Source organism: Salvia miltiorrhiza, chromosome 8, assembly GCF_028751815.1.
Source record: "Salvia miltiorrhiza cultivar Shanhuang (shh) chromosome 8, IMPLAD_Smil_shh, whole genome shotgun sequence".
Classification (NCBI taxonomy): Eukaryota; Viridiplantae; Streptophyta; class Magnoliopsida; order Lamiales; family Lamiaceae; genus Salvia; species Salvia miltiorrhiza.
Window position 1 is genome coordinate 12688690 of NC_080394.1, and position 22157 is coordinate 12710846.

At 34.9% G+C, this 22157-nt stretch overlaps 3 protein-coding genes across 4 annotated transcripts; all 3 read left to right on the plus strand.

The window, feature by feature from the left end:
• Positions 1 to 2177: 2177 nt before the first annotated feature.
• Positions 2178 to 3086, plus strand: LOC130998092 (polygalacturonase inhibitor-like). Its single transcript, XM_057923524.1, has one exon. The coding sequence runs from the start codon at positions 2178 to 2180 to the stop codon at positions 2730 to 2732; it is 555 nt and encodes a 184-aa protein (XP_057779507.1). The 3' UTR covers positions 2733 to 3086.
• A 2739-nt stretch (positions 3087 to 5825) lies between these two features.
• On the plus strand, positions 5826 to 9762 carry LOC131001092 (ureidoglycolate hydrolase). The gene is made up of 12 exons (XM_057927301.1): positions 5826 to 6186; positions 7135 to 7220; positions 7422 to 7496; positions 7645 to 7773; positions 7924 to 8010; positions 8106 to 8302; positions 8395 to 8497; positions 8631 to 8722; positions 8921 to 8983; positions 9062 to 9302; positions 9398 to 9438; positions 9527 to 9762. The coding sequence occupies exons 1-12, from the start codon at positions 5998 to 6000 to the stop codon at positions 9622 to 9624; spliced, it is 1401 nt and encodes a 466-aa protein (XP_057783284.1). The 5' UTR covers positions 5826 to 5997; the 3' UTR covers positions 9625 to 9762.
• Positions 9763 to 17997: 8235 nt separating this feature from the next.
• Positions 17998 to 21446, plus strand: LOC131001093 (protein WVD2-like 3). 2 transcript variants are annotated; one of them, XM_057927303.1, is made up of 7 exons: positions 17998 to 18167; positions 19335 to 19890; positions 20150 to 20234; positions 20404 to 20489; positions 20562 to 20633; positions 20737 to 20847; positions 20963 to 21446. In XM_057927303.1, the coding sequence occupies exons 2-7, from the start codon at positions 19339 to 19341 to the stop codon at positions 21215 to 21217; spliced, it is 1161 nt and encodes a 386-aa protein (XP_057783286.1). In that variant the 5' UTR covers positions 17998 to 18167; positions 19335 to 19338; the 3' UTR covers positions 21218 to 21446. The 2 variants fall into 2 exon arrangements, with proteins under 2 accessions (XP_057783286.1, XP_057783285.1); XM_057927302.1 differs by lacking the exon at positions 17998 to 18167 and adding an exon at positions 18731 to 18872.
• The last annotated feature ends 711 nt before the right edge of the window (positions 21447 to 22157 follow it).

The following is a 22157-nucleotide window of genomic DNA, read 5'->3' on the forward strand; positions in this document are numbered from 1 at the left end:
TTTCGAGTGGAATCATCAATGAAGGTTATGTAGTATTCCGAGCCACCAAGGGATTTTACAGGCGCCGGTCCCCATAGATCACTATGGACCAGCTCCAGCTTCTGCGTCTTCAAGGTTCTGCCGCCTCTCGAGAAGCTTACCCTTTTCTGCTTTCCGAACACGCAATCCTCGCACAGGCCAACTTCAACAGTTTCCAGGCCAGGCAGCCTACCCTTCGAACACATTATCTTCATCCCCTTTTCGCTCATGTGGCCAAGCCGACAATGCCACAAATCTGCATTGTTCACTCCTCCTGCAAGATCAATGCAATCTTTGGAGTTAGTTGTCATATACAACGTGCCCTCCTTCTTTCCACGAGCTATAATCATAGCTCCCTTGATTATCTTCCAATTACTGCAGCCAAATGTCACTGTGTAGCCCTCTGCATCAAGCTGCCCAATTGAAAGTAAGTTCCTTTTCAGTCCAGGAATATGTCTGACTTGATTCAGCTTCAACTCGGATCCGTTGGATGTCACAACTCGCACATCTCCCTTTCCCACGATTTTCAGGGGCTCATCATCAGCAAGATACACCTGTCCAAAATCGCCAGAGACATAATTTTCAATTATATCTTCATTACTGCATGAATGGAAAGACGCTCCAGAATCCAGCACCCACGACTCCATCGGACTGGTCACGCTCAGGACCAACGCCTCGCCTACATCTTCTGTTGTGGCTGCGTTCGCTGTCTTTTTGTGATCCTTTTTCTTCGGTGGCGCTTTACACTGATTCTTAAAGTGCCCGAACTCTTCACAGTTCCAGCACTGGATTGAACCCTTATCCGTCCTGGATTGGCTCTTTCCTCTGGACTTTGACCTTCCCCTGTTCTGCCTTCCTTTCGATCTTCCTCGATATTCCGTGTTCAGTGCAGTCCCTGACCCTGAAGTAGATGGAGATTCTTTCCTGCGAATCTCCTCGCTGATCATCAGATCTCTTACTTCGTCAAAGCGCAACTTTGCCTTTGCCGATGAAGCGCTAACTGCTGTCACTGTTCCGGCCCAACTTTCTGGCAAAGAAGATAGCAATATTAGGGCACGAACTTCATCATCAAACTCGATCTCCACCGAGCTCAGCTGTGTGGTGATCATATTGAACTCGTTCAAATGATTCTGCACTGGTGTGCTCTCGGACATTTTTAGATTGAACAATCGTCTCATCAAATGTACTTTGTTTGCAGTTGATGGTTTCTGGTACATCTCCGCCAGAATCGCCAACATCTCCTTTGTTGACTTTGCTCCAGTCGTGTGGTAGGCAACGTTCCTGGACAGCGATAAACGTATTGCACTCATCGCCTTTCTATCCAGCAGCTCCCACTCGTCCGGATCCATCTTATCTGGTTTTTCTTTGAGGGGCTGATGTAGATCTTTTCCATAAAGGTAATCCTCGATCTGCATCTTCCAGAAACCGAAATCCGTACCATCGAACTTCTCAATCGTAATCTTTCCGTCGCCCATCGTAACTGCTCCCAATTGATAAACAAGATAATTTTCTCAAAGTAATTCTTTTCTGATGTGGAGGTTCAGTAATTACTGCAACCACAGAGCATACTAAGAATTACAAAAGAACAATCACTGTTCACAACGAAATCACTATTCATGATGAATAGTAACAGCACAAGAAAATTATCAGACCGTCACAAACGTGGCTCTGATACCAGTTGTTGGGAAATATACACAAATACTTCCGCCCATTATCAAATCGAAAGCAATATCAAAGATATAAATTATCTAAGACGAAAAAAATAATGACACCGATATTTAACGTGGTTCGGCCAAACTGCCTACGTCCACGGACCCACCCCAATATATTAGAGAATCTCACAAAGGAGGAGTACAACAATACCACACTGTATTTTGTATCTTGCCTACACAGAAGCTATCTCTCGACTCACTTTTATCACTCGTGTTTAACTTCCACACTGAAGTTTTCTCTCACTATATTTTCTCACTCTCTAACACTTCTTTCACAAGACTTCTTTTGTGAATTTGGGATGCTCTTCAAGTTGCTGCGATGCACATATTTATAGCCTCCATTTGTTGATTCCACCTCACATCCCAACTTTCTCAAAGTTGATTCCACCTCACATCCCAACTTTCTCAAAGTTGATTCCACCTCACATCCCAACTTTCTCATAGTTAATGGGGCTGCACTTTCCTCTTTGGTGGTGGCAAAGTTGTGGTGGTGGCAAACAACTTTCTCAAAGTTGTGGTGGTGGAGCCTCCATGTTTTGGCTAACAATCCCCTCCGACCTAAGCCGCCTCAAAAGCCTCAAATACATGCTCCTATCACACAACAAGTTGAGCAGGTCGATCCCTCCTTCTCTGGCCCAGCTCAGCAAACTGGATGAGCTGAAGCTGGACCGTAACAAGCTCACGGGGAGCATCCCAGACTCGTTCTGGAATGCTCCCGTGAGCTTCAAGTCCTTGGACCTGTCGCACAACCAGCTCTCCGGCGGCATTAACTTGAAGACACAGTTTCCCCACGGCTTGGAGAACTTGTACTTGAGCCATAATAAAATCAGCGGCGCCTTGCCGGAGGGGCTGGCCAAGGCCAAGTCTCTCATGTATCTCGATGTCAGCTACAACCGCCTCTGCGGCCGGATTCCCACCGGCGGGGTGCTGCAGAAAATGGACTATTCAGCTTACTTTCACAATAAGTGTTTGTGTGGACCACCCTTGCCCAACTGCAAATGATTCCTAGCTAGCCTCCATTTTCTATCTATATCATATCTTAAATAAAATTTAATTATCTTCACAAGTTATTTGTTTTGCAGATTTATGCTACTGATGTGAATCGTATTAATGGGGAAATATTTAATTTTGTCAAAGTCGACTTAAGTTGAAGAACTGAAAGGATCAGTCGAGACATTACAACTAAGTATGCTTCGTACAGAAACGTTCTTCACGTACAAATGAAGCACATGGGATCCTCTCTCCCACCAGTTTGTGTGTACCATCGACCATCGTGTATAATTTTTTAATTATATTTTCTTCAATTTTAATTTATTATGCTTTAATATTATAAAAAGATAATTAACAAGGGTTCACTCATCCAATTAGGGTTTATAATTATTTTTTTATGTCCCTCAAAAAAAAGTATTTTTTTTATATTTATTTGAATTAATAATTGATTATTTGAGTTCATTAATTCAAAGTTAGGGTATATAATTTTTTAAAAATTTAATTTTTATTGATAAATATTAATTAGAGTTCATAATATAATAATATTTTTTATTTTTATAAAAAGTAATTATAAAATAGATAAATTAAGAGTGGTACACAGTTGGTACACACAAAATAGTGGGATAGAGGATCCCATCTGCAAATGGAGCTAAATGTGGTATTCATTCAAATGGGATCCTCTGTCCCACAATTTAGTGTGTACCACCTTAATTCCATTTTTAATTTCTCTATCTTATAATTATTGGTTATAAAAATAAATAATATTATTATATAATAAACTCTAATTAATATTTATCACTAAAAATGAAATTTAAATAAATTATATATCCTAACTTTGAATTAATTAATTAATCAAAATAATATATTATTAATTCATATAAATATAAAAAATAATTATAAACCCTAATTGGATGAGTGAACCATGTTAATTACTATCTTTTTATTATATTAAAACATAATAAATTAACATTAAAAATTAATTAAAATTTATAACAAATTAAGAATGAGACACGATGATACACACTAAATTATAGGACAAAGAATCTCATGATATGGTATTCAGTTGCAATGTCTTTATATAAAGCTTTACTTTTCCTAAATTATACTCTCTGTCGCCAAAATACATTTTTATTTGAGAGTGATACAAGTATTAGGAAATTGGTTGAGTGTGAGTGGAATTAATAATAAAAGTCTACTCTTATAGTTAATGAGTGAATTGTGTGAGGTATACTTACTAAAAATGAAAATAATAATGCATTTTGGAGATGAACCAAAAAAAAAATATGTGAATGATTCGGTGACAAGGGAGTAGAACATTAAAATTTACTTTGAAACACAAGTAATAATTTTATATTTTTAGAAGATTGGGATTTGAGCCATCTAGAAGAAGTTAATGTGTGTGGATGTGATTATGTATGTAATTAAAAAATAAGATATAATAAAATGGATACTTATTTTTAGTTATTACTTACTAGTTTTTCAACTGTATAAAATAATTTTACATATTTTATATTCCAAAAAACAAAAAAAAAAATGTTGTTCATGCATATCACAGAAGAAATAAATATTACTTCCTCCGTCCCAGCTTTTAGTATCCAACTTTCCTTTTTTGGCCGTCCCACATTTTGGTATCCATTTCTATTTTTAGTAAAAGTAGGTGGGGCCCTTACTCCACTTTAATTATTTTAACTCTCACATAAAATGTGAGACCCTTATTCCACTCACAACACATCAATCACTTTATTAAAATCCGTGCCGTTCTCAACTGGATACCAAAAGACGGGACGAAGGGAGTACTTCTAAATGAGGATCCGACAATTTGGCCCTGGCCCTTGGGCATGGTGGTGTTGTGCATCGGAATCCAGATTATGTTCATGCACCTGGTGGAGGGGCTAGATTGGGTGGATTCCGTTTACATATTGGTGATATCGATGATGATGGTGGGGTACGTAAACAAGGCGTTCAAGACTATAATGAGGAAACTGTTGGCGGAGGAGAGGGTTCACAAGAGGCACTAGAAGATTACAAATTGGGCGTTGCATCAGGAAATAATGGTGAAGAAAACAACGACGTGTAGTTTATAATTGGAATTTATTTTTTTGTTTTTTATTTTTGTTTTTATTTTTATTTCAAATACCATTTCCACGTACGTAAAGAATGCCACGTCAACTTGCCATTATGGATTTTTGGCATTCAACATTAATACTCAGACTCTGAAAAATTCTTTTTGAGACACAAATAACCAAACTTTGATACGATATGTTCTTTTTTATATTTATTTTCGTTAAAACGCTAATACGATGTAACAAAATCGAATATTACCATAATAATAATAACAATAACAATAATAATAATAATAATAATAATAATAATAATAATAATAATAATAATTTTTGCGTTGGATTGACTTTGAATGAGATAATAATAATAATAATAATAATAATAATAATTATTATTATTATTATTATTATTATTATCTCATTCAAAGCCAATCCAACGCAGAAAATAAGTATATATGCATAGATTGATGATTTTTTATTTTTTATTTTTTATTTTTATAACAAAAAGCCTTTTGAAAGACTAGGACTCTTTTTCTGAAAATTAAATTAAGGAATTACTATACTGAACGTTCTCGCCTTCTCGGGCCTAGGCCATTTCGTCCGTTCCAACTTCCAACATGTTTCTCATGGGCTAAGAAAATTTTGTGCCTCGCATTATTGGATTATTGAAAATGGGTGATTTTATCCAACTTCCAACATCTTTAACTTTTCAACACTCCAATTATCTCACCATTTCGTCTCCTGCTTCTTCTGGCAAGGGATAAATTGATTTTTTGGGTTACATATTTTTTCGAATCATTTCAAAATACACTAGTCGCTTTCTATCTCTTTCAGTTTCTTTTGTATGGAGTATTTTGTAAGAGGGTTCTTGCTTTGTTGATATCATGTTCACTTTATATATTTTATTCATAATTAACAGAATAAAATTGATTTAACCCACCATAAGTTTGAAACTTTTTAATCGAAGTCATTTCTTTTAGGGCATTATGCTATGTCAACGAGATTCAGATCAAAACGCAAACGTGACATACCATAATTGGAGTATGAACTAGAATTAATTAGTTGCTTTTTGATAAAAAAGATAAACGCTAAAAGACAACGTTACGTGACAATGCAAGACTGACACAGCCCGCACAATTTCCCAACCAAGAACAATTGTTAAACCTCAAAACTCCAAAGATTTTAGCACCAATTTTTTTGCAAAACACACCAGAAAAATGGCTCCCAGAATCTCTCTCCTCATCCTCTCTCTCTACTTCTTTGCTGGAATCTCATCTCAGAGTAATGAATATGACGCCACAATCAGAATCATGGAGGAGTTTTCAGGGTACCAAATTCGTGAGCCAATCTTGCAGGATTCCTCCTCATCTTCACTTTCAGTAGACACTGAAACTCTACAGAGACAGGTATTCTTACTCAAAATCTATGATAAAAAAAAAAATGCTATTTTAATTATATTACTTTATTTTTTAGTCTCATAGGATTGCAAAGATTCGAATTTTTTTAGTGTTCTTTGAACTGGGATATTGCTGAGCAAGATGGATTTGATGGATAATGATAATGAGTAAATAATTCTTGATGAGTCTTAAAGTAACTTGCTGTCCTTGTGTGATACTCTTGTATGAATTGAAGTGGGCTTCTGTCGGTTGTGTTGCTGCTTAGTTATTTAATTTTGTTGAAGTGATTATTGATTTGTTGTCAAACGGTCATTTGTTGTATAAATTTCAAGAATGAAATATATAAGTTATATGCTGCACAGATTGTACATGGTTATTTCAGAGTTCTTTAGATATTAGCACTGTGATTCTGTCCTCATTGTGGATTATGAGGGTTTTTGATCTATGGTTTATAGGCATTTTATTCATACACCTACCAAATGAATCTTAGTATCTGTCAATGTCCAGTGTCACACACTCACAGTAGACAACCTTCGCGGTCAAGTGCCTCAAGAAATTACTCCCTTCATCCCATGAAGCATGACCTAGTTCTTTTCGGCACGGGAATTAAGAAATTGGTATTTTGTGTGTTAAGTGTGGTAGGTGAAAAAGTGAAAAGGTGGATAAAGGGTAAATTTTTTGCCATTTTTAGAAACAGGTCAAGCTTCGTGGGACAAACCAAAAGGGAAACTGTGTCATGCTTCGTGGGACGGAGGGAGTACTTGTTTTTTGTCTTAGTGGAGGTTTTGGATTTCAAAAGCATCTGTGGTTTTAGATAATTCCCATGACATGACTTGATATTTATACAAGAAAAGTTGATAGATGGCTTTTGAAGATTTTGAATGTTGGTTGCAATTTCTGCAGGCGATTTTAGTGTAAATGAAGTTATTAACATGTCTATCTAATGTTATGTTCTAGATTGATGAGCTATCAACTTTCTCTGATACACCTGCGCCTTCGGTCACCAGGATCCTTTACAGCGAAAAAGATGTACAAGCAAGGGGGTAAGATCTTGACTTGGCTCGATTAAGCTAACATTGTTTGTTTATATGCACATGTTGTCGATAGTATAAGCTTGCATTGTACGTGCCTTGAGATTATTCGCTGATGAACTGATGTAGCCTTTAATGCCTTTGTTCATATTTATGCCAAAAGTGTATATACTAACTAGAAATTCTTGCTTACAATGCCACATTAACGTGCAGGTTTGTCAAGAACTTACTGAGCATTTCTGGTCTCTCAGTCAGAGAGGATGCAGTTGGGAACATATTTGGTCGATGGTGAGTCGTTAGTTCATTCTACAGGAACAGTATTCCCACTATGAGAATGTTCAAGGAAAAATATTGTAGTTGGTTTTCTCTCAGTAACTCTAATTGATTTCTCGAGAAAATGATTTCCCAATACTGAATGTGATTGACTTCGACACAGGGTAGGTTCTGAACCAGAGCTAGCTCCTGTTTCCACAGGTTCTCATATAGATGCTATACCGTACTCGGGGAAGTATGATGGAGTAGTCGGAGTGTTGGGTGCCATCGAAGCAATTAATGTACTAAAACGGTACGTTGGCCTTTTTCACATCGAATAAGATGATTTATGTATCAATTTAGGCACACATGAGACTTATGGCTTTACATTTCTTTTCAAAGTCTTCTGAGTTTATTAGACAACGAGCTTCTCTCAGACCTTATCAAATTTGAAGCTTAACAGTTCAGGATTTAAGCCTAAGAGATCTCTGGAGGTAATCATGTTTACATCAGAAGAGCCAACGCGATTTGGAATCAGCTGCTTGGGAAGGTTATGGCCTCGTATTTTCTTGAAATGCTCTACTGTCATACGGTACCATGTCTCTCTTGCTAAAACTCGTTTGATTGTCCGATTTTGTAGTGCAGCCGCTTATTATCTGGAAGTAAAGAACTGGCCCAACTTCTTAAGAGGACAGTCGATGGTCAAAATATATCCTTCTCTGATGCTGCCAAATTTGCTGGATACACAAACAATGACTTTTCCAGCGTGTTTCTAGAAAAAGGAAGCTATTCTGCTTTTATTGAATTGCATATCGAGCAAGGTCCCATCTTGGAAGAAGAAGGTTGGATAGCTCATCACTTAGTGATAATTATCTTTTTTGATTGAAATTAGGGAAACGTTCCTATAAATTTTCCTTAATTTATGATTCTGCAGCAATATCAATTGGTGTTGTGACTGCCATTGCTGCTCCAGCAAGCATCAAAGTGGATTTTGAAGGTAACGGAGGGCATGCTGGAGCTGTTTTGATGCCAAAAAGGTATCATTTTTTAGCGTCAGATAGCTGGAAAACGAGAGTCCAAAATGAGTAGATTGCTCGTTCATAGTTGTGGAAAGTGTGAGTAGATATTGCAACACCATAATCCATTTTTCCATGAATTGTTTTGGAACAGGAACGATGCAGGACTGGCTGCTGCAGAATTAGCGCTTGCTGTCGAGAAACATGTCTTAGAATCCGGATCAATCGACACTGTTGGGACCGTTGGTGAGTAGCACGCCCTTCATGCCTCGCTATGGATCATCCACTAACTCTTCATGCACTTTCACTTCTTTCTTCACGACTTCTCTTTCACGTGCTAGACTTAGATTGTGCTCGATGGAATATAACATTTTATCTTTTCCCATAACGGTTTTGTGTCGTTGGGATTAATTCTGTTTCTTGAAAAAAATGATGTAATTTTAGGTATTCTGGAGCTGCATCCTGGAGCAATAAACAGTATTCCAAGCAAAGCACATTTGGAGATTGGTATGATTCTTTTGCACTATTTTAAGTCATGAGCTTTGGCACAAATTGCAAACAAATTGTTGCATGCGAGCATTGCAGATACTCGCGACATAGATGAAGAGAGGAGAAATCTTGTGATTGAGAAAATCCATGAATCCGCCGTCAGCATTTCCAAAGCTCGTAGCGTGGAGCTCTCGGAATTTAAGATAGTGAACCAGGATCCACCGGCAGTCTCAGAAGAGTCGATCACCAAAGCAACGGAATCAGCCTGCCAAGAACTGAACATGCCTTACAAGAAGATGATCAGCAGAGCCTATCACGATTCTCTGTTCATGGCCAGGTAAAAACATCCATCTCAATATTAATCACAATTTGATGCAACATTTGATATCATGATCGAAGTAGTCTTAAACCTTGTTTGGTAAATCTTGGCAGAATATCTCCAATGGGCATGATCTTCATTCCATGCTATAAAGGTAGGGTATGATATATATATATATATATATAGATGAAGTATTTTGTTATATTAAAAAAGTTAATGTGATTTAACATTTGCGTGGGCAGGATATAGCCACAAGCCTGAAGAATTCGCAGCGCCACAGGATATTGCAAACGGAGTGAGAGTATTAGCGCTAACGCTTGCCAAACTCTCTGTTTCTTGATGTCTTCGTCAAGCCTGTGTTGTGTGCTTGTGTATCTAAATAAATTGCCTATTTTTTTCTACTTTCACCACATTATTTACAAAATTAACGAGGATTTTCCTCAATTATATTATGCTCATTTTCTGCTACTTTTCTTCATATCATCATTTACATCTTCACTTAACATTCAGCACCTCTCACTCTCTCTCACACGCACACAGATAGCTGCTGCATACCTTGTGGGAATGCATAGAAGCTCAAGGCTTAATGATTTTATGTTATAGGCAGAGGGAAACTTTGTTCTCTCTCTCTCTCTCTCTCTCTCTCTCACACACACACACACACACACACACAGATTTCTGTGTAACCTGTGAATGCATGGAAATTCCACTACAGGTTGAAAAATAGATATACAGCTAGCTTTGCGGGTGTATTTAATTTGCAATTAAAATACTAGCACTAAACAACAAATATATTTTGTCCAAATTTTTCGAAATCAAAATTGAGAGATTATTGTATACAACATATATTACATTAGAGTCGACACGGCCTTTAAAAGTTATGGTTATTCAATAAAATAAGTGTATGAACGAATAATGATTTTGAATAATGGAGCTCAAATAATTAATTTAATTTCTCTTAAATCGATTTTTAATTAATGAAGATTCAATCCAGCTTTAATATCATTTCGAATAAAATATGTCAATTTGTTATATACCGTATATAAATCTCACACACATTGATTCAGGCAAAAATAATCATACACAATAAATTTGTTGTGGTAGTTCTTTTCATTGAATGACAGTATATTAAGCTGTTTTTATTGCGATTCCATAACGTAAATTAGTACCGACTTAACTGCAAAAACAATTTACGCCTTTTAATTTTAATCATATCTAAAATTAGCTAACAAACCATGAAACCATCAAGTTCATGCACGCCTTTATATCCCATAAAATAGACTGAAATTATCCTACAAATTCTATATATAATCCCAAGTGTATCAGTTGGATGTCATAGTTTCATATCACAACTGTCGAAATCAGAAGGATTTAAAATTCAGAGCTCCTGTATAATATAACAACAAATAATAATTAATTTTATTTTATTTTGGTTTTAAATGAATTATTAAGTCTCAAAAAACGTAATAATTATGAATTACTACTATTTTGCAATTTTTTTAGGGGATGAGTTATTTTGCAATTAATAAGTAATTATAGAGGAAAAGAGCATAATGACAACCGTACTTTATGCTACAATGGTAGATAGAATCTTGGATAATGGAGATTGGGGCCTATGATGCTTCACTTAGGGTTGAAGATTCCATTTCTAGACAAGAAAAAGGAAAGGGAGTCCAATATTTGTTTAATTAAATTTAAATTTAATTTAATGTATTGGTCATATTTCGTTTCTTTCCCACTCCAATTATAATAATTGTTACGTGTCGTATATCTCCTACTATGTTTTATTAAGATATACGTATTAATTTTATTTTATTGCATTGATACAAAGCGAATTGTTAAACATTGTACTAAAATATTGCTTGAAGGTAGATGTAATAATCTTTTTATTTTGTGTTGGCGGCTAGAACCTCAACAAACTTATCAAAAGAGTTTATATATACACACATTTCCAGGCTAATGGCATATTAGTTAAGCATAGGACAAAGTTACAATAATTAAAGTCGAACAAAATTAGAAACAAATGATTGAGGGGAAACAAAGAATTCCAATAAATGTTGAATTGGATCCCTTTATTCCATTGTTCTACCAAATGTTACACTAACTATATTTGTGTAAATATAATATACATATACGTAGACGTTTTTGGGGTTTGGTAGGAAAAGAAGGATTATCCTTTTGATAACCACTTCACATATATTGAATAAAATTAAGCACAATAATTAGTTGATGTAGTAGGTCACTATGTTTTAGTTAAGGTGTAGATAGACCTAAAACATATGGACAGCAATTCGTTTGTTTGATTTCCTTACCTCTTTTTTTTTGTTTTAATTTATTACTTTCGAAGTTGTGGAAATAAATATTATCAAGTCCGATCCGTCGAATATGTCTCGTTTAGTACAGTTTGTCTCTAATTGTGATTAGCAGATTTTAAACTTGATAACTACCATGTATTTCTACTATTGCCACAAAAAATAAAAGGGCAAATAGCACCAAAATCCTCGAAGTTTCGTCAAATTCGCATTTTTCCTTTGACCTTTAATTTTCTTGTTAAAATCCTTGAACTTAATTCCGATTCTCGCTTTTCCCATAAAATTGATCGACAATTTAACTAATGCTAATATGGCTGTCGGAAAGCCACGTAGGATTAAGTTTCCGGCGACGCAAACTACATAGTTTCGCCAAAATCCTCAAAGTTTCGCCGAATTCGCAATTTTCCCTTGACCTCAAATTAGGGTTCTTGAGACAAAAAAACACCCAATCCATGTCTTCGTCTTCGTCATCCCACTGGAACTTCAGCCACAGACATACAAGTATGAGGCTGCCACCGCTATAACTCCAGCGAGGAGCCCCCTCGTCCTTCGCCTGTACTCCCTCAAACTGAAACACCATCTGAATCTCCCTCTCTGTCCACTCTCATCCGCCCTTGGCTGGCCGCTGGGCAGCAGCGACACCGCCACCGCCGACCCCAACCTCCCTCATCTCTCTCAATTCTGCCTTTATGTCAAACGACGACACACAACAATCGACCGCCTTGTTCCCTCAACCAAACCAGACACCCTCAACAAGAAGCTCAGCAAAACGACGTCGTTTAGCTTCATTTTAAGGTCAAGGGAAAAATTAGAATCACGTGACGCTATTAGGTTAGACGCAAAACGACGTCGTTTAGCTTCTAATTAATCTATTCAGCATAAGTGTGCCACGTTGGTGACACGTCATCTAATTAATGGCCAGAAAACGTCACTAAGGGAAAAACGAGAATCGGAGACGGTTAAGGATTTTAACAAAAAATTTAAAGATCAAGGGAAAAATGCGAATTTCGCGAAACTATAAGGATTTTGGTGTTATTTGCCCAAAATAAAAATAAAATGTTCGTTTTCATTTAAAGAACTACTATATTTTATATCAACAAATTATAAATCAGACCTAACATATATCTATGACGATCATTATACTTTGGATCTTAATTTGATATTACTATATATCCATTAATTTGACATGAGGAGATACTATAATGTTTTTTTGAGATATTTTTCTACTTCAAAAACAGCTACTATGGGATAGCTAATATAGTAATATATACTATATTTCATACCTATAACTCCAAAATATAACCTCAATCGACCCGAAAGTTGACAAATGAAATTAACATGTTACTTATTAAATTGAGGTTTATTATAAAGTGAAAAAGAAAAAACATCCCTTGAAAGCACAAGATGCAGACTAAGGGCACAAAACTTAAAAAGCGAAGGAGAACAACTCAAAAAGGAAAGTCAGGATCATTATCCAAATCATCCGACCAACGCCTATGGACGACATTATTCATTGCAATCATACTAGGCCTATTGGTGACGTCAACCACAAACTCCATCGGTTTGTTACCCATTTCTTCCACATTCCTGAGACGACTTTTAATACAACCTTCCGGAATTGCATGTATAGGCTCTCGTCCCTTTACCGAGCCCTTTGGACGACCACGTCCGCGCTTCTGCTCCGAGAGCAACTGCATCCCCTGATTAACTTGCTCCTCTAACCTAATAATACGACTCGCCATGTCATCCGGAGAAGAAATGGATTTATTATCAAAATCAACTTCCTTAATCGGCGAATTAACCCGCTGGCTCGCTGAATCTTCTGCCCCAACTACCGGTTGTTGCTCTACCACAGCTCCACTATTCGTTCCAGAATCCAACTCCAAAGTTCCCTCTACATTCGAGCCCTCCTTATCACTAGCCTTGTCCGTGTGAGGCGACCCATCATTTTCTTCCTCATGTAAAGGGTCTGCTTCATAATTGGAGTCCGCAATGATAGTCTCCTCCACTTCCTTTTCCTCATCCTCATCTAGCGCTTGATATCGGTTAGCATCCCCCGACAGAGGGAGATCATTTTTCTTAAAAGGTGCCGCGTCTAGAAGATCAAGACCTGATAGAAATTAACATGTTACATCTTATTTATGTTATAAACTTAGAAAAAAAAAATCCCTTTATGCTTTGGTTATTTTTTTTCGGCTTTTAACTTGGCATGTTCTCGACTAGCTATGCCTTCAATCTTTAGCTATCGTTTCACTTTCATACCAATAAAATTGCTGCTAAATTAAGGATTAGTGGGTAACTAATAGATGCATAATGAAAGCGATAGACCAATCTTAGTTGAACAATAATTATAAAGATTACGTAGGTGTTTGTGAAGGGTTGATTGCGAATTGATATTCAAGATGTGGTAAAATATGTAAGGTACAAGATTATATTAAGATAATAAGATATATTCATCTCATATTTTTATCTTTTTATAGGTCAAGGCTTATATATCCCAGCAACAACCAAAAAAAAAAAGATTCAACTCTTTTTGTCTCCTTTCTCCCATTTTTTTCTACCACTCAAAATCAAAACATATGTCCACCAAAAGAATCAACATACGTCCATAATAATATTTTCGGGGCTGAAAATTGTAGTAAGTCGTTATTTTGAGTTATCAAAAAAATTTATGGGAGTGTAAACAATTATTTACTACAAGTTAGAGGGCGTGTACATTAATATTTTAAATATTATATTTAAATTACAAATAGGATAAAATTGGTGCAGTATTCGACGATTAAGTTTATACTATAACTTAGTAAGTGGATGACGAGCCGAGCTCGATCATCAAGATAAAAAGCTCGAATCGAGCTCGAGCCGAGCTCGAACACCCGAATATTTAAACGAGCCGAGCTCGAGCCTGTTAGTATTCGGCTCGGCTCGACTCGGCTCGGCTCGTTTACAGCCCTAGATATTAGTATATGAGAATTTAATAAGTGGGTTTGGGCGAAGGAAAGGATTCCAATTAAGTATGGTGTAAGACTGCTTTTATTGATAACCTGGACAACCGGTCGTGGGAATAAACAAAAGCTTTAAACCAAAAATAATAATAAAAAATTTGGAATTTGACAACCGGTTGTCTCTGCAAATTGCAGACCAACCTTTAGCATGACCCATGTTAATCAAATAGAAAGATGCCACTTGGCATTGTGTTATTAAAAAATATGATAATAAATAATGGGGTTATTGCCAGAAAATACATATACTTTATCAATTTTCTGATTTATATCATGACCTTATAATTTGGCCAGAAAATACATCAATTTTCAATTTAATTGCAATTATAACATGACTTTATAGTCTGGCCAGAAAATACACCAAGTTTCAATATATTCTCAATTATAACATGACCTTATTTAGATTTATTTTCATCATAGATGTATTAATATTTATATTAAATTGTTATGTATAAAATATTTTTAATTGATTGATTAATTTTTATAAAAATTAAGTTAGATGATTATTATTTCATAATAATTATTTCATAATATATATATATATATATGTATGTATTTTTAAGCCATCAATATAATATCTTGTTATATTTATATATATATATATATATATATTTGATTTTAATATTCTATATTTATTTAAATTATGAAATTATAAAAAAATTACGTACGTATATTATAGAAACTATGTTAAAAAGTAAATATTATTATATACTCCCTCCGTCCCCAAAATAAGTTCCTCTTTGGGGACGGCACGAGTTTTAAGGAAAAATGGTAAAATGTATTGATAGTGAAGAAAAATATGTTATAATTAGTATTGAGAGTGATGAAAAGGTGAAAAAGTGTTATAATTAGTATTGAGAGTGGTGAAAAAGTGAAAAGTAAGAATAAATAAAGTATTATTAGTGGTGGGGTAGTTGTCCAAAAATGAAAAAAAAGAAAGAGGAACTTATTTGGGGGACGTCCCAAAAAGGAAAAAGAGGAACTTATTTCAGGGACGGAGGGAGTATTATTTACATATAGATGTATATTTATCAAATATATATGTATTTATGTATAGTATATTGTGAGATGAAAAGAAAATTAAAAATATTTAATGTATTAAACTTGGTATTATTATACTAAATTAATTACAAGGTCATGTTATAATTGAGAATAAATTGAAACTTGGTGTATTTCCTGGCCAGACTATAAAGTTATGTTATAATTGCAATTAAATTGAAAATTGATGTATTTTCTTGCCAAATTATAAGGTCATGATATAAACCAGAAAATTGACAAAGTATATGTATTTTCTGGCAATAACCCCATAAATAATATAAAAAGAAAAGATATTTAAATTGTAATGAATTATTAATAAAATATTAAGGTTGTAGAATTTAAATAAATTATAAGTTATAGATGTGGAAGAAAGAGAAATAATTTTTTATTAAAAGATTGGGTTGTTGAGGTCATTGATAAAGATAGTCTAAGGGGTTTATCAAAACAATAAATCTATGCAGCCACATTGTGGCCACCCACACACTAATATAATAAGGACAATCTTGATTTATTGTATTTATTTTTTTAAATAAAAATAGGATTTAGTTATTTTATTATATTCTCTATATTGTACTTATTTTTTAAATTTTTATTTGCATTTTTTATTTTTTATTTATTTATTAAAAAAAATAAAAAAGTTACCAAAAAATTGCAAAAAAAATAACTATAATGTAGAGAATATGATAAAATAACTAAATCTTATTTTTATTTAAAAAATAAGTTAAATAAATTAAATTATTTTCTACTTAAGTAAATTGTGGGTAGCCACAATGTGGCTGTTTAGCATTACTCTTATCAAAAAGGGTGGGTTAGCACTTAGCAATAGTAATAGTAATGAAGGAGATGGGGCCCATCGCAAGCAATAATTCTACTAATTACAATTTGTCGGACAGTTGAGACTTAAACGTCGTTATGACAATCTAACCCCTCATAGTTAGACTGTCAAAATTATCATTAGCTGTATAATGCTATGCTCATTGCTCCGCCCAGTTATGTCAACAAATAAATCATAATTACTATGAATAAATTCAAAACAATGAAAAGCCTTTATTCTTTTCTTGTTTTCTGCATCCAAATTATTTTTTTTCTTTCCTGATTTTGATTCAATACACTTAAGATGCAGGTTTTTTATTTGAAGAATGCTGTATTTCATAAAATATATTTCAACGAACTCTTTATTTTGTGGAATTGACTGATTTGGTAGATAGTTCTAAGGATCACTTTTTCTTTCAAAAAAATATGTACTCACAAATTATCTGGATTTGGAGATGATTATGATTATATATTGTTCTATATTATCAGAATTTTGAGGTAGTTTCGCGACTTTGTTAATCATAAGCTAAGCTCGTTAAGAGGAAATGACTTTTATTTTAGTACTTGATTTATTTTATTTTATTTTTTTGCAGATTTCCGTAATTCAGAGGATAATTTATGCCAAAATATTGTTGTGCCAATACAAATTTTATTCATTTTCTATCACGATTTTTTAAATACAAAAGTGATGTAAAAACACTAGTTGTAACTGTAATATTTTCGTGTTGTTGGCTTATTGTTTTCAACTTCGGGTTAAAGCAAAGTTAGTTATCTCCTATAATTCTCAATGGTTGTTTCGTGCACTCTATCACAATGAAATTTAATTTATACATAGCAATGTATTATGCATAACTCAAAAAATATTTACTCACTAAAAAAATTAAAATAATAATTGTTGTCATACGTTATCATAGTCATTTACAACTTACAACTTGATCCCATAATATCAAATCATCAATATACAGTAATTATAACTCAATAACGATAATTATATTATATATATATATATATATATATAAAAAATTATCTGAATAACTTGTGGTTTTCTAGAAGGCGCCGCAGCAAGGAGTCTATCGCGTAGATATGGACGTCTTTATACAGGATGATAGTTCGAGAACTGATGTGGGTTTCATTATCCTCGATCACCTCGGCAAAGTTATCGCCGCGGTTAGTCGTCAGGCTAGGCAAGTTGGATTACCCGTCTTGACTTCTGAATATCGTTCATTTAGATATTAATATATAAATTCAGATTCCGCCTAAAAAACATTTGTCGTTTTCAAAAGAAAGAATTGCAAACAAATTTATAGAATATCCAGGCATGTAAAACTTGGACCACCAAAATCAAAAGACAAGAACAATTAAATTCGAAAATGTTATTACAACACAACAAAAAAGAAAGTCATGTTCATGTACAAAAAAATTCAAAAAAATTACCTCCAAGCCAGACCCTTAAACGTCATTTCACACCATCACTTTTATGACAATTTTATTAAGCGCAATTACTTTACTCTCAATTGTATTCCACTCCATTTCAAAATTCTCAACCGCCGTCAACTAACGTCGTTATTTTATTCCACCCCTTCTCTCTATAACTATCTGCAACAGAAGACAGAAAAAGCCCACCGTCACACACACTACACACACTGGGAGTTCACGGAAGCTCTTGATAAGAAAAACTCAGAAGCCAAATTAGGCAAAAAGATTTTACTTTTAGCATATCCGTAAGAAGAATTTCCTACATTTTCAGCCCTTTCTTCTTTGCTCAATCTGTATGCTTTGTGTGTTTGCTTGCACAAAACTGTAGCTATTGATCAAAATTTTCGTTTTTGTTTTTTCTGATTCATTATTTTTTCTAGCAGATCTGATTTTTGTAAGAATGTTTGGGGGCTGGAATTTATCCTTTTTTACGAAATTTAACTGAATTTTGAAATTGATTAGTGTAATTCTGCAATTAGGATTATTGGGTTGGTATATGTTCTGATTACTTAGCGCTGTTCGTTGTTAAATTTTAATGTAATGTTATGCGACAATGTATGCATTTTTCATTTTATCATCTGGTACCTTGTGTACCAAAAGTTGTACTACCTTGTAAAAATTGTAGCTGGAGTGTGATTTATCACTTTCTTAATACTACTTCTTAATGAATAATTTGTGGCATGCCAAAAAGGAGTAAACTTGGTTGGCTGGTTTTTCAAGTCAGCAATGTTATTGGCAAATTACTTTTTCATATCATTGAATGTGGAAAATATTGAAGTTATCATTTGTTTAGATTTCCATTGATATGGAAAATATTGAATCATCGTTTGTTTGGACACTCATTTGTGTTTCCTATTGATAAACCTGTTAGAATTCTGAAGTCTGAGTCAATATGATTAGGTTTGTACATTTGGGAAAATGGATGCCACCATAAGTGAATCAGATCATAGGTTCGTTTCCTTGTTCCAATTCTTGTGTGATCGATAGCTAGGATAATGCTGTTGGCTGGTTCAAGATGAAAAGCCTTAACACCTACCTTTCAAAAGAACCAAGTTACATGCAATTTTATGAAGTGTTATGAATGCAACTGAAGGATGTCCTTATCCAATGCTTCCTCTTTCAAAAACTGAAATGTCTCTTTTGAATATTTTTGCGAAGATTGTCCAAAGAGTGTGTTTTAGATGTTTCTTTTGTTGCTTGAGATGGTATGGTGGTGTATGGCTGTTTAAGCCAGTATGAGGTGAAATTACTGTGGAACAAATGCATATATGTGTGAACTCAATATATGATACATTGATAATAGATGTGAGGCATGGATATATGTAACACCGAGAGATTTTGCTGACTTTCATGCACTTACGTTATCATTATACACAGACCTTTACAATAGTGTTTTTGTTTTATCATCTCAGTGATATGGAAATAGATGGCAACGATGTTCATATTGACAAGGAGCCAGATGGTGTCATAATATACGCAAATGGTGTCACCCACGGTTCAGGTTGTGGAAATGCTTGCCTGCAGGATGTGGCACAGCTGTCTGAGATTATCGACATTGATCCACAGCTTGTTGATATATCCGATGAGAATGCCGAGGTACAGGATTGTGTGGTAAAAGAATGCAATAGTGTCAAGTCCGAGGAAACAAAACCTTGTCAGCAGGAGACATCTGAGGAGAGTGTTCCTGAATCAAAGAGTGCAAGCGAGAAGGATGATGTGAAATCAGAAGGTCAAAAAATGAGAGATCACGATAAGAAGACACAAGCTTGTGGCAGAAAAGCTACCAAGCCAGCTGTTGGAAGCTGTAAAACAAAATGCACAGTTCCACAGCCATTTGCTCTGGCAACTGAAAAACGTGCTTTACACGGAGCCCGTCCTAACGGACCTGAGTGCGACAATACCACTGGTGGAGACAAGCCATCCCATATTCGTGTCCCCCTGCAGCCTAGTTCTGTGAAGCAGAATCTGGTAAATTCTCAGACCAATTAGAACATTTATTTGTTTGGAAATGTGATTTGGTTCTTGCTTATATTTTCAACCACTTATTATGAAATGACATGCTTTAACTGGAGATGTGATTTGGTAGCTCTTCAACACAGATTATCGTAAGGTTATGTCACGTGCTTACTTCTATAACTTTCCCCTAAGTTAGACTTTTTATCATGGTGACTTTCTTGAAAGTTAATTAAGGTATTACGGTAGTGACTCTTTGGGCATGTGGGTACAGATAGTCGCGCCTATTGTCCAAAGGAAGCCACTGCAGCCCGATAACAAGAAGCTTGTTGACGAAGATAACTGCTCCGTTGCCTCATCATATCCTATTCTAGCATAAAGCTATTTGTTATTATTATTACTACAACGCCATTGTCAATTTGTCATCATTATAATTATTATAGTAGTAGTAGTAGTAGTAGTAGTAGTAGTAGTAGTAGTAGTAGTGTAACTGACTGCTTATCCTGATTTGCCTTAACTATCGAAGTACTGTTGCGCCAGCAAGAAAGTATAAGATAACAGTTGCCTCAGCCCCAACATTTAAGAGCAGCGAACGTGCTGAAAGAAGGAGGGAGGTAATATCTATTAATTTACCTTGCATGTGAAGTAGAATGTGCAATTATTTACACGAGACTTGTCTGTTTTAGTTTTTCTCAAAATTGGAGGAAAAACATCAAGCACTGGAAGCTGAGAAAAATCAGTATGAGGCAAGGACAAAGGTAGTCACAATTTTGAAATTCTTCAAACCTTTTGCTTTAATTTGAACATAGTCATGAAATGTGTCATTGTAATACTACTTTTCTGGCTTCTTCAATTTTGTAGGAAGAGTCTGAAGCAGCAATCAAGCAACTGAGGAAGAGTTTGAATTTCAAAGCAAGCCCAATGCCGAGCTTCTACCATGACGGACCACCTCCAAAAGTCGAACTGAAAAAGGTACTGCAGTTTAATTGCATTATCTAATGAAACAAAATTTACGTGTAGCATTTGCTTATTCATTAATATTTGTGCTACATCTTAAGTCTCTATTTTATTGTTTTCTGAAAATCAGCCTCCTCCAACTCGAGCAAAATCTCCAAAGTTGGGCCGAAGGAAGAGCTTCAGTGATTCAAAAGATTTCGATGGAGGGGCAGAAGAAGCTCGCCATGGTTTTCACATTTTCAGAGACAGGTCCACGAACAGGAAAACCGGGACTGATAAACAGAATGACACTGCTTCGTGGAAAAGTCGAGAACAAGTGGGGGATGAGTCGTTTACGTCTAACCTGATCGGTGAGAGACACATGGACATTGCTGTTCATTCTTGATGAGCTGCTGTAAGTTATTTATTCAATGTCAGAACAAGTTAATCTATCAAGAGATGAAAACCTCTGTCTTGTGCCTTGTGGATCCAAAACCCCTTCGAGTGGCTTGTTTTTATATTAATGCGTGAAAGTGTAAATTTTCTGTAACTTATTCAGATGCATTTGTAAAATCTTTTGCCTGATTATGTATTCCTTTTCAGTGTTGCCAATCATATCTAAGTTTACCAGACTATGTTACTCTGTTTTTTTGTCTAAGTTTAAGGGTTCGTTAGATTGGTGTGAAGTTTGTAAAATTAGTCGAGCCTATCATAACTTTTGTGTATGTATTTGCATCTGATAGAATGTTACAACAAAGAATTGAGGTAGATGAGTCATTTTGATAGTTTTCTAAGTGGATCAACTTTTCCAGAAAATTGGAATTATAGCTAAGTTGAATAGTTCTGTTTTGCACACTTAGGTTCACTTACTAATCACTTTTTTTTCCTTCTCTGTTTTGTCTAGTTTTTTGTTTCCTTTTTAGTTTGTCCAACTGTATTTTTCTTCTTTATTACTCTCTTGTTTTCGGTTTGAAAAGAATACAGAAGAAATTAATCAGCCATTGCTTTGAAACAATGGCTACATTAGTTAAATTCTCTGATTTTTCCTTCTTCCTTTCACTATTGGAGAAAAACAATTATACACTTGAGACCGAAGTAATACATTGCCACTTTTTCAATATCGAAAAGCAGTGTTAGGAAACCGAAAACGTGTGGAAGTTAGACTCAAATAAAAATCAATTGTCTTGATTTCCAATTGCCTCAACGACTGGTCAGTACTCAAAAATTGGATCCATCATATATATTGGTTATTAGGAGTATGTCATTAGCAAAAGTCTTGGGGCATTTATGTAAAAAAAAGAAATACTCGTATTGTGAATGTAAATCTAACATATCAACAATATGGA